Source organism: Loxodonta africana, chromosome 21, assembly GCF_030014295.1.
Source record: "Loxodonta africana isolate mLoxAfr1 chromosome 21, mLoxAfr1.hap2, whole genome shotgun sequence".
Classification (NCBI taxonomy): Eukaryota; Metazoa; Chordata; class Mammalia; order Proboscidea; family Elephantidae; genus Loxodonta; species Loxodonta africana.
Genome location: NC_087362.1, coordinates 33,102,670 through 33,114,824, shown reverse-complemented (window position 1 = coordinate 33,114,824; position 12,155 = coordinate 33,102,670). Strand labels below are relative to the sequence as shown.

Genomic DNA, 12,155 nt, shown 5'->3' with positions numbered 1-12,155 from the left:
GCTCAGCAATCAACCCTGCTATGGGGTGTGACCAGCTGGGCCACCCTACCCACGGAGGGAGGGGGCTTTCGCTGGCCACCCCCTACCCCTACCCTGGTAGGGAGACACTGTGAGTTACCACGCTAAGTGACACCAACCCTAGTGACATCACTGGCTTTAAACCAAAAAAAAAAAAAAAAAAAAAAACCCAAACCCATTGCTGTCGAGCCGATTCTGACTCATAGGGACCCTATGGGACAGAGTAGAACTACCCCATAGAGTTTCCAAGGAGCGCTTGGTGGATTTGAACTGCCAAACCTTTTGGTTAGCAGCCGTAGCTCTTAACCACTACAGCACCAGGGTTTCCACTGACTTTAAGGAACTTTAAAAATTAAAACCACCTCCTAGTTTGGCAAGATGGAGACATCTTGTGGCCAGAGAGAAAAATGCTAATATCACCTCCAGGCCCTTCCCAGCCTTTGGCTGCTGAGCATAGGACTTGTCGCCTTGAGAAAGCCCCCGAATCTCTGCATACGCGCTCCATCCAGACCACAGGGGCTTCCTCTCCCCCTTTCCTGTAAATATGTTTTTGGAGGACCACAAGAGAGAGGGTGGTAGACATCCTGACCCTTCCTCTAAATCCAACGTGCATCTCCAAAGAACAAGGACATTCTCCTGCAAGACCACATCACACCCAGGAAATTAACACGTTGTCATTCAGGCATCTCACAAGCTCTGATGTTCACACCCCATCACTGTGCAAATGCCATTGATAGCCGGTCCTTCCACCCACCGGAATACGCTGCAATTACTGTCGGTGTAAAAACCACTTGCCCTGGAGTGGACTCCAACGCAAGGTGACCCCATGTGTGCCAGCGTAGAGCTGTGCTCCATAGGGTTTTCAATGGCTATGGTTTTTCGGAAGTAGATTGCCAAGCCTTTCTCCCGAGGCACCTCTGGGTAGACTTGAACCTCCAATGGTTTGCACTGCCCAAGGGCTCTGAGTGTCTATTTCTCATTGTGGTCCAGTCAATTTCAACTCGTGGCGGCCCTGTAGGACAGAGTAGAACTGCCCCGTAGGATTTCCAAGGCTGTCATCTGTACAGAAGCAGACCGCTCATCTTTCTCCTGTGACGCAGCTGGTGGGTTCAAACTGCCGACCTTTCGGTTAGCAGCCGAGCACTTAACCACTGTGCCACCAGGGCTGCTAGCATCTATTTAGACACCTTCACTCCTGAACTGTCCCTAGCCTTTCTTCTTTTGTGGCACTGACATTTCTTTCCTTTATTTTTTTTCTGTCCCTACTCTGGTACGTATTGATAACTTCTTTGCAGCCTTTCTAAAAAGATCCTTTTACTTTTTTTTTTATTAACTTTCATTGAGCTTCAAGTGAACGTTTACAAATCAAGTCAAACTGTCACATATAAGTTTATATACACCTTACTCCGTACTCCCACTTGCTCTCCCCCTAATGAGTCAGCCCTTCCAGTCTCTCCTTCCGTGACAATTTTGCCAGCTTCCAACTCTCTCTATCCTCCCATCCCCCCTCCAGACAGGAGATGCCAACACAGTCTCAAGTGTCCACCTGATACAAATAACTCACTCTTCATCAGCATCTCTCTCCTACTCACTGTCCAGTCCCTTTCATGTCTGATGAGTTGTCTTCGGGAGTGGTTCCTGTCCTGTGCCAACAGAAGGTTTGGGGACCATGACCGCCGGGATTCCTCTAGTCTCAGTCAGACCATTAAGTATAGTCTTTTTGTGAGAATTTGGGGTCTGCATCCCACTGATCTCCTGCTCCCTCAGGGGTTCTCTGTTGTGCTCCCTGTCAGGGCAGTCATCGGTTGTGGCTGGGCACCATCTAGTTCTTCTGGTCTCAGGATGATGTAGGTCTCTGGTTCATGTGGCCCTTTCTGTCTCTTGGGCTTATAGTTATCGTGTGACCTTGGTGTTCTTCATTCTCCTTTGATCCAGGTGGGTTGAGACCAATTGATGCATCTTAGATGGTCACTTGTTAGCATTTAAGACCCCAGACGCCACATTTCAAAATGGGATGCAGAATGTTTTCATAATAGAATTATTTGGCCAATTGACTTAGAAGTCCCCTTAAACCATGGTCCCCAAACCCCTGCCCTTGCTCCGCTGACCTTTGAAGCATTCACTTTATCCCGGAAACTTCTTTGCTTTTGGTCCAGTCCAGTTGAGCTGACCTTCCATGTATTGAGTATTGTCCTTCCCTTCACCTAAAGCATCTTTCTTTTTATTTTTGTAACTTTTTATTTTAAAATAATTTCAGTCTTACAGAAATAATAAAAGAACTCCACCCAGATTGGCTAATTCTTAACATTTTACCACATTTGTCTTATCATTCTCTCTCCTTCTGTATGTGTGTGTATGTCTTTTTTTTCTGAACTACTTTAGAACAAGTTGCAGACTTAATGTCCCTTTACTCAAATACTTCAGTGTGTATTTTCGAAGAATAAGACCAGTCTCTTACATCACCACAGTACAAATTAGAAAATTAACATCATTACATCCTATTCTCTAATCTAAAGAGCCCTGATGGCACAGCAGTTAAGTGCTCAGCTACTAACTGAAAGGTCAGTAGTTCGAACCCACCATCTGCTCCATAGGAAAAAGATGTGACAATCCGCTTCCATAAAGATGTGTAGCCTTGGAAACCGTATGGGGCAGTTTCTACTCTGTCCTGTAGGGTTGCTATGAGTTGGAATTGACTCATCGGTAATGGGTTATTATCTAATCTGCTCACCTACTCAGACTTCACCAATTGTCCCAAAGATGTCCTTTACATTTGTCACGGATTGAATTGTGTCCCCTTAAAATAAGTGTCAATTTGGCTAGGCCATGATTCCCAGTATTGCGTGGTTGTCCACCATCTTGTGATCTGATCTGATTATCCTATGTGTTATAAATCCCTGACCGTGTAGCAGTTAAGAGCTACGGCTGCTAACTAAAAGGTCAGCAGTTCAAATCCACCAGTCACTCCTTAGAAACCCTGTGGGGTAGTTCTACCCTGTCCTATAGGGTTGCAATGGGCTTGGTTTTATGATGTTAATGAAGCAGTATTACAGGCAGTTATATTAATGAGGCAGGACTCAATCTTCAAGATTGGGTTGTATTTTGAGTCAATCTCTTTTGAGATATAAAAGAGAGAATTAAGCAGAGAGGAGAGGGACCTCATACCACCAAGAAAGAGAGCCAGGAGTGAGCACCTGGGGTCCCTGTTCTGAGAAGCTCCTAGATCAGGGGAATATTGGTGACAAGGACCTTCCTCCAGAACCAACAGTGAAAGAAAGCCTTCCTTTAGAGCTGGCGCCCTGAATTTGGACTTCTAGCCTCCTAAAGTGTGAGAGAATAAATTTCTGTTTGTTAAAGCCATTCATTTGTGGTATTTCTGCTATAGCTGCTCTAGATAACTAAGACAATAGTAAATAAATGTGAGGTGCCACCGAGTCAGTTCTGACTCATAGCAACCCTGTGTACAACAGAATGAAACACTGCCTAGTTCTTTGCCATTCTCACAATCGTTGTTATGCTTGAGCCCATTGTTGCAACCATTGTGATAGTCTATCTCATTGAGGGTCTTCCTCTTTTTCCCTGACCCTCTACTTTACCAAGCATGACGTCCTTCTCCAGGGACTGATCCCCCCCCGATGACATGTGCAAAGTATGTGAGATGAAGTCTCACCATCCTTGCTTCCAAGGAACATTCTGGCTGTACTTCTTACAAGACAGATTTGTTTGTTCTTCTGGTAGTCCATGATATATTCAATATTCTTTGCCAACACCATAGTTCAAATACCTCAATTCTTCTTTGAATAGTAAATAAATAAACAAATTTTTCCTGGTCCTGACAATTTTTTAATGTCCAGGCCAGTTGTTTTGGGAACCCCTCTCCGTTTGGGCTTACCAGCGTTTCCTGGAGCATTGATTCAGGTTGAACACTAGGCGGGAATACCCAGAGGTGAGCCTAGGTCTGCCCCAGTTTTCGAGAATGTCTTCTCTCGACTCCTTTCCAGGCTAAACACGCCCTTTCCTAACACCATTTCCCACCTGGTATGATTTCCAGCTCTCTCACCACTGCCACTTCTGCAGAGCCTTGGTGACCCTCAGCTCCATCAGTCCTCTGTCCTGATTAGGTATTTGCTGGTCTTCTCCTCCTTCTACTCTCTGTGCTAGATGGGGGAATTCATCAGTACACCAGGTGACAGGTGCCTGCTCTCATGAAGTTTTCTGGCCAGTAGGACGGAGTTCAGGCTCTCCTCCTCCTAGCTGGGCCCATGGCAGGCCAGCACTCCTCTCCAAGCCTGTTGCTATGATGCCGAACAAGTTCCAACAGAGCTTCCAGACTAAGATGAACTAGGAAGAAAGGGCTGACAGTCTACTTCCAAAACGCAGCCAATGAAAACCCTATGGGTCACAATGGTCCGATTTGCGGCCAATCATGGCGATTGCGCAGGGTCAGGCAGTGTTTTGTTCCATTTTGCATGCAGTTGTCATGAGTCAGGGGCTGACTCAACTGCAGCTCACAACAACAAAAGTAGGGACAGTAATGGCCCAGCCTTATAGGGTTGCCGTGAGGAGGAAATGAGATGGTGCTGGCAGGGGACCCTACCCAGGGCGGGATGATGAGTGTAAGGATCACATGGGCAGAGAGCCCACCAGTGCTTGGGGGAGGGGTCACAGTTCACAGGTGGCATCTGACCACTGGGCTCAGGAAGCTCTTCCATGAACACTGTGTACTTGAACACACCTTAAAAAAAAAAAAATGAACACATGAAGAAGCTTGATTTGGGGCTGCTGCACACCTCACAAATATAAATATAAATATCAGCAACTATTATTATGTATAATAATTATGAGTAAAGCCCTTAGCTCAAGACTTTTTTGTCCCAGTCCCTTGCACATAGCAGGTCCTCTACCATCCGCTCAGCAAAAGACTGCAATCATCTCCCCAAAAGATAGTGCATTAGTGAGGAATAATGTTGGTCATGAATACAAGAAAACTTCAAGCAATCATGGCTTTAAAAAGATGGGAATTTACGTCTCACTTGTGTGAAGTTCCATGATGTCAGGACCCCGGTTTTATCTTGTTCTTCACTGTGTGTGGCTTCTATTTCTAGAGTCATTTCATGGCCCAAAGTGGCTGCTGAAACCCCAGCCATCACATCTACCATCATCAGCAAGAAGAAGGGAAAGGCAAAGAAGGGCATGCCGCTCTCTTAGGTTGTATGCATCACTTTTTGCTCACATTCCGTTGACCAGACTTAGTCCCGTGACCACAACTAGCTGCAAGGGAAGCTAGGAAATGTAGTCCAGGCTGCATAAGCTCACCTAAAAATAGAGGATTCTGCCCAGGATAGTCCAGGCTGCAGGGCCCCACTTCTGGCTGGATCCACATCCCCCAGCTCACCCTGGGCCTTGTATTTAAGCCCCCAACCCTCAGAGGGCTCTATGTAGACTCAGGCCTTCCTGACAGAGGATCTTGGCAAACATCCCTCATTCTCTGAGATTCGGGGCTCATGTAACAACCAAGCTCCAGTGACAGGCCAGTGCATCTTTCCCCAGGCTGGCGGCAGCCTTGGGTCTCCTGGTCTCACAGTCATGTTTAAGGCATACCTCCCTGCCTGTCTACAGTCTTGACCAAGCAATTAGAAAGGGCTCTCAGATTTCTTCAAATGAACAGAAAAAAAGAAAAACCACAATATGTTTCCCTTTGGAAAGCCCAGTGATGATTTCAAAACCTGGTGATTCGGGAAGTCAGGAAGCGGTTGGGGTGGCTGCCATTTGGGTCCACCAAACACAGAGAAAGAGTCACAGAGCGCTGTGTGGGGAGGGAGTCCTGGGGAACGGACAGAGGGGCCTGGCAGGAGTGGGAGAGGTCAGCACTCATGGGTTCAAGCCCCAGTGTGGCCATGTGCCTGCTGTGTGACCTTGGGCAGGTCGCTTCCCCTCTCTGAGTCTCATTTTCTTTTCTGAATAATAATGAGAAGGTTGGACCTAGCCATCACCAATGTTCTCCCAGCTCCAACGTCCTGGGGATCTATCTCACATTCGAGAACATCCCATACTCTGGCCCCTGTATAGCTTTCTGGTTGGCAGTAGAAAGGTCCAGCTCGTGGCTCAGAACTTTCCCTGGCCACCCCAGCTTCTGTGAGCTCAGATTCTTGGTTCCACGTGGAGGGGCCTCTCTTTCTTTTCTGTCTTCTGCTGGGCTCCTGGCAGCACTCACATTTCCATGGAACAGGAAAGCTTTGTTCCCTCCCGAACAAAGAGAGGACAATTTAGGAGCAATCAGCAGCTACACAGGAGAGGAGGCGAGAGGAAGGCTGGGGGACAGGGCAGACTTCACATTAAGATGAACCTTATTCATGTTTTTTACAAAGCTTCTTCTAATTACAGAAAATTCAGAAACATATGTATAAAGTACAGAGTGGAAATACCATAATCCCACATCCAAAGATGCCCCATGAGTAACACTTGGATATGTTTTCATAACCTTTTTGGTAACTAATTTGTACAATTTCATAATTTATATACATTATAGGCATTTTCCCATGTTGTTTATTATAAAGTCAGCATTGGCATAATTTTTGTTATTTTTCTTAACTTTTTATTAGGAAGAACTTCCAATACAGAGAAAAATGAAAAAAAGAAAAGGTTAATACAATTTGTATACCCGTCGTCTTGATTTCACTGTTTTCATGTTTACTGTAGTCTGAACCTTAATTTTCATGACTGTATAGTACTCCATCAGACTAGGTGGGCTTAAAAAATCTGTTTCTGTCGAGTCGACTCCAGCTCATGGTGACCCAGTGTGTGTCAGAGTAGAACTGTCCTCCATAGGGTTTTCAATGGCTGATTTTTCGGAAGCAGATCACCAGGCCTTCTGAGGTGCCTCTGGTTAGCAGTGGAGTGAGTTAACAATTTGCACCACCCCGGGACTCCAAGTGGATTTAGATGCAGTCGATTATTAAGCAAATACTTATTAAGTGCTTGCTCTGTGCTGAGCAGTTTTCTAGACACTGGGCCACATCAGTGAACAAAACAGATGGGAAGTCGTGCAGTGTCCTAGCTGACATCCCAGGGGGGTTGCAGGGAGGTGCAAGAACCCAATAGCCCCCGGGCAAAGTGAGATTTCCAACAGTGCAAAGTGAGGCGAGGCGCCCCGCCTCTCCCTCATGTGTTCAAGTGGTATCTTTTTAAATGCCCTTACTTGGCAAAACAAAAACGTTGCCAACCCTATGTTGGTCCCCAAAACTGAGAACGGCACGAATTTCTAACCCATGATATCTACAAGCCAGGACCACCACCCTGGCCTACTCCCTCTCTACCCGGCCCCTGCAGTCAGGGAGGACGGGAAAGTGGTGGCAAGGTGCCCCTCCTCCCGGCTTCTAATCTGTTTTCATGTTTACTATAGTTCTTGTCTCTCTACCATCCACCCCCTTGCTCCTGCCTTAGAGGTCTGACAGCCTTGAGGGGTGGGGGAACTCCTTGCGGCCTGTGGTCAGAACTTCCTGAGTGTCCACAGGCTCCAGACCTGGGGGGTGCTACCAGCTGGGGACAGGGAGACCATTCAGGCCAGTGAAGGAAAGGGAAAATCACACTCAGGGCCCTCAGGGCTGTGGTACCCGGTGGCTTTCCTTCCAGTTCTCCAAATGGGGAAACCGAGGCCCAGAGAGGTTTACGTTCTGTGCCCAAGGAGGGGGAGACTGGCACCACAGCCATGCTTCCCCACACTGAGGCTCTCGGATGTTCAAATTCCACAAATCAGAAAAATCTCAGACTAATAAATTTGGAAAACCAACACAGACCTGACAATTTTTTTATTTGGCCAAGTAAGGAAATTAAAAAAAAAGCGGGGGGGGGGTCTCCTTATCACAGCGTTTTATTCAAAGAAATAATACTGTAACAGCAAATAATAATAAAGGACATAGCCTCAGAAGAGAGGACAGCCCTTCACACTGACAGATTCTGAATGCTCCCGGACCTTACCTTCATCCTCTGTCTTGGGCCCCTGATAACCGAGGCCCAGATCTTCACCTATCCCCAGCCCACCTTTTGGGGACCAGTGCAGCCAATAACCTGGCTCAAATCCCAGCTCAATCACCTACCAGCTGTGGGATCATGGGCAGCTACAGACCTACTCTGGGCCTCAGTCTCCTCATTTGTAAAATGAAGAGAGAACAGAGCCTTCCTCACGGGAGGAATAAAAGAATAATATGTACCTCACTTTGAACAGAGCCTGGCACACAGTAGGTGCTCAGGAGTGGATGGCTGTTTCTCTTCCCTGTCCCCCACCCCTCCTGGAGAGGACAGGCGGCTAGGCCTGGGGCAGGAGCTTCCTGAAGAGGGGAGGGGTGCAGAGTGTGAGCCAGCCGAGTGGGAAGGCGCCCAAGATAAACTGCTGACTTGAGGGTTCCGCTGAGGCCCGCGGGGGGCCCCCCATCCAAGCGCCGGCAGAGGGAACAAAGGGTGACCTCCCCGAAGGCCGCTGATGCCACAAGGACGACTCACAGCGCTGTCCTCCGTGCTTGGTGAGACGCCTCTCTAAACAATAAGTGCTGAGCCATCGAGCTTCCTGTCCCTGGAGCGCACGGACACATCCGCTCCAGCGAATTGATGCTGCTCCGAGTTTGGCCAAGATGACCACCTCGGAGGCCAAGATGCAGGGCTGGCCAGCCAGGCCAGGGCGCCAGCCAGAGCTCGAACGAAATCACCCCACCCCGTCCACCTCTGAGACAGGGCCTTTGCAGGGCGGTCACTTTGAGAAGAACGTCCAGCCTTGGCGGGGCCTAAAGTCACAATGAGTTGTCACAGGAGGACTTGGAAATTTCCACAGAAGGCCAATTTTGGTTAGTTTAGGAATCCCTTAGTGGTGCACATGGTTAACACACTTGACTGCTAACCAAAAGTTTGGAGGTTTGAGTCTACTCAGAGGTGCCTCAGAAGAAAGGCCTGGCAATCCGCTTCTGAAAAATCAGCCACCGAAAACCCTATGGAGCACAGTTCTGCGCTGACACACATGGGGGCGCCATGAGTGGGAGTTGACTGTACTGCAACTGGCTATCGGTTACTTTAAGTTTAAATGACGAAAAATTCTTTAGAAGCCAAAGCAATAAGCAGTCAGGATTACTGTTAACATTTTCATGCTTCAGAATCGTCACGAAGACATTCATTCATTCAACACATTTTTATTGAACAACTACTGGGAGGAGTTCTGGGGGACAGCAGTGAACAAGATGGGGGGCCTGTCCTCCTGGGGTATCCCTCTAGAGGGGGGCCCCCAATTAAACAAGCACATGTCTGTCCCAAAGATGGTAAGGATTATGTTAAGAGGCTTTGGTAGAAGAGGGAGTTAAGAGCAGAGAGAAGCCACTTCACACCCTGTAAAAATGGAGTGGCGGTGACATCTGACCTCTAACTTCGCAAGGGGGAAGAAGAATCAAGACAACAGCCCAAGGCTGATGGTTATGAGGCTCAGGTCAGACATACCGCCTCTCTCTGCCATCTTTACCAATTCTGGCACCAACTGTCCCTCATATGGCACTCTCTACTTTGATGCTGGGTTCGATAATTCGTTGAAATGACCACACAGAACTCATAGACCATACTCACAGTTACGGGGTTTGTTAGGGAAGTAACGTGTTTACAGTTCAGGTTCAGAAACGCTCAGGATACAGTTCTCCCATCAGGACAGCGTCTTCTCAGCCGTTCCACAGACAGGCCTCTCTCCGGCCCTCGGCTCCTCGGCCTGGCCTCTGCCTTGCTCAGTCAAGTGTTACAAAGCTCTTAGCTCTGCCAGTAAGTACCCAGAGGCACCCCACTCTGCCATAAAGCCTTGGCCCAAAGGTGCTCAGCTCTAGCTCCATGGGTCAGCAAAACTTGCTCCACCAAGTGTCCAGAGCCGCCCCACTCTACCAGCCAGCCTCCTGCGCCAAAGCGCTCAGCTTTCTTGCTCCGTGGGCTGGAAAGCCTACCTCACCATCTCCTGTCAGTCTCCTGCCACCATTTCTCTGCCACTGCTTCTCGACGTCTGGAGTGTTACAGCTCTCGCTCCCTGTACTGGTTCTGCCGCCTCTCTCTGTCTTCCGTGTTACAGCTCCTCTCTCTCTCTCCAGTGTCTCCCTTTAAGCCTAGTGGGATGGCAAAACTGACCAATCCCCTCGTTAGGGTTCCATAGGCCTTATTTGTATGGTCCCACCCCCCACAAGAGTGTCATGCACCTCCTTTACTATCCAATCCCCTCAGTAGGCCACAAGCACCTCATTTGCATAGTCCTACCCGATCATTTGGTGGGCGTTAAAAAGACTATGGCTAGAAGGGTCTTCTTAAAGTAATACACTGCACCGCACACCCGTTAAGATGTCTGTTATTAAAAAAAGAAGGAAAAGGGTAGTAACAAGTATTGTCGAGGGTGTGGAGAAACTAGAACGCTCACACACTGTAAAATGATACAGCTGCTTTGGAAAACAGTCTGGTAGTTCCTCAAAAAGGCTAAACATAGAGTTACCATATGATCCAGCAATTCTACTCCTAGGTATATACCTAAAAGAATTGAAAACAGGCACTCGAACTAAAACTTGTACACAAATATTCATACCAGGCAAGAAGTGTAAGGAACCCAAAGATCTAGGCACGGATGAATGGATAAGCAAAGTGTGGTCCATCCATACAGTGGAATATTATTCAGCCATAAAAAGGAATGAAGTAGTGATTCCTGCTACAACATAGACAAACCTCAAAAACATTACGGCCAGTGAAAGAAGCCACTCACTGTATGATTCCATTTATATAAGCTGTCCAGAAAAGACAAATTCATAGAGATAGAAAGTGGGTTAGTCATTGCCATGGGCTGAAGGGAGATAAGAATAGGGGTGACTATTCAAGGATACGGAGTTTTGTTTTGGGGTGGTGAAAATGTTCCGGAATTAGATAGCGGTAATGATTGCACAACTTTATGCATATGCTAAAAACCACTGACCTGTACACTTTAAAATTGCAAATTTTATGGTACATGAATTATTATCAGCCATGGTGGCACAAAGGTTATTAAGCATCCGGCTGCTAACTGAAAGAACCCAGTGGCTCTGCGGAAGAAAGACCTAGCGACCTGCTCCTGTAAAGATTACAGCCAAGAGGACGTTATGGGGCAGTTCTACTGTGTTACGTGGGGTCACTATGAGTAGAAAATTGACTCTGCAGCACCCAACAACAACAACAATAATAGTAAGTAGAGAGAAGGACCAGGAGATGGGCAGCTTTCAGTCCATCAAGGATTTCCCTGCTCTTAAGTCCCAGAAAATACATATCATGTTCATTTCATTTAAACTTCCCAGGTTTTCAAAACCAGTACCTATGGCCTCTTCTAGTCCACCTTGCTGTGGCTGCCTTCTGTGGCTCTGGACTGCCTGGGGAAGATGCTGGTAACTCTCAGGAAGTGCTCCACAAAGGTAGGTAAGTTGGAGGCAGCAGGGAGGTGCAGAATGGCCACTCTTTGCTTCTCTCAGCTTATTGTATCTTATGAAGTTGTTTTAATGAAGGGAACAGGGAGGATACTGCCACGTACCATTGGACAGGTTGTTCACTGTGCAAGCAATACCTACTATACACCGGAAATCCTGCTGAGCACTTTGCTTAAGACGTGCCTTGTCTAACCCTTATATCTACCCTTTGATGGAGTTATTATCCTTGGCATATGAAGGAAGGAGCCTTGGGAGCTTTTGTGAATCCCCCAAGATCACGTGGCAAGGACCCAGTTCCTTCCACAGCGCTGCAGTTGTGTTCGGCATGAGGTGACATCCCTGCCTGGCTACTGGGAGGGCCAGGTTTCTCTGCCACCCCAGGTCTCCCCATGACCAGGAAGTCCGAGGCCTGCTGGTAGCTGGGGTTTAGCTGTCGGTGTGCAGGCATTAGACTCTCAGGCCAGAGTCAACTGGACCTGGCTCCTACCTTGCTTGCTCTCTTCTTGTGCTAGTTATTTAATCTCTCTGCTCCTTGATCTTGTCTGTAAGTTGCAATGGTAGAGTAATATCCATCTGGGAGCCCTGGTGGCACGGTGGTTAAGTGCTCATCAGCTAACTGAAAGGTCAGTGGTTCAAATCCACCAGCTGCTCTGTGGGAGAAAGATGTGGCAGTCTGCTCCTGTAAAGAAT

General features: G+C 47.6%; 1 protein-coding gene across 7 annotated transcripts in view; it reads left to right on the top strand.

Annotated features, from left to right (window-relative positions):
• The window catches only part of KIAA0513 (KIAA0513 ortholog), a 110,392-nt gene extending 98,916 nt beyond the window's left edge, over positions 1 to 11,476 (top strand). For all 7 annotated transcript variants that reach the window (XM_064273711.1, XM_064273719.1, XM_064273710.1 and 4 more), the window contains one exon: positions 11,340 to 11,476. In XM_064273711.1, the coding sequence (XP_064129781.1) occupies positions 11,340 to 11,461 (122 nt within the window). In that variant the 3' untranslated portion in view covers positions 11,462 to 11,476. The remainder of the gene's footprint in view (positions 1 to 11,339) is intronic.
• Positions 11,477 to 12,155: the final 679 nt, after the last annotated feature.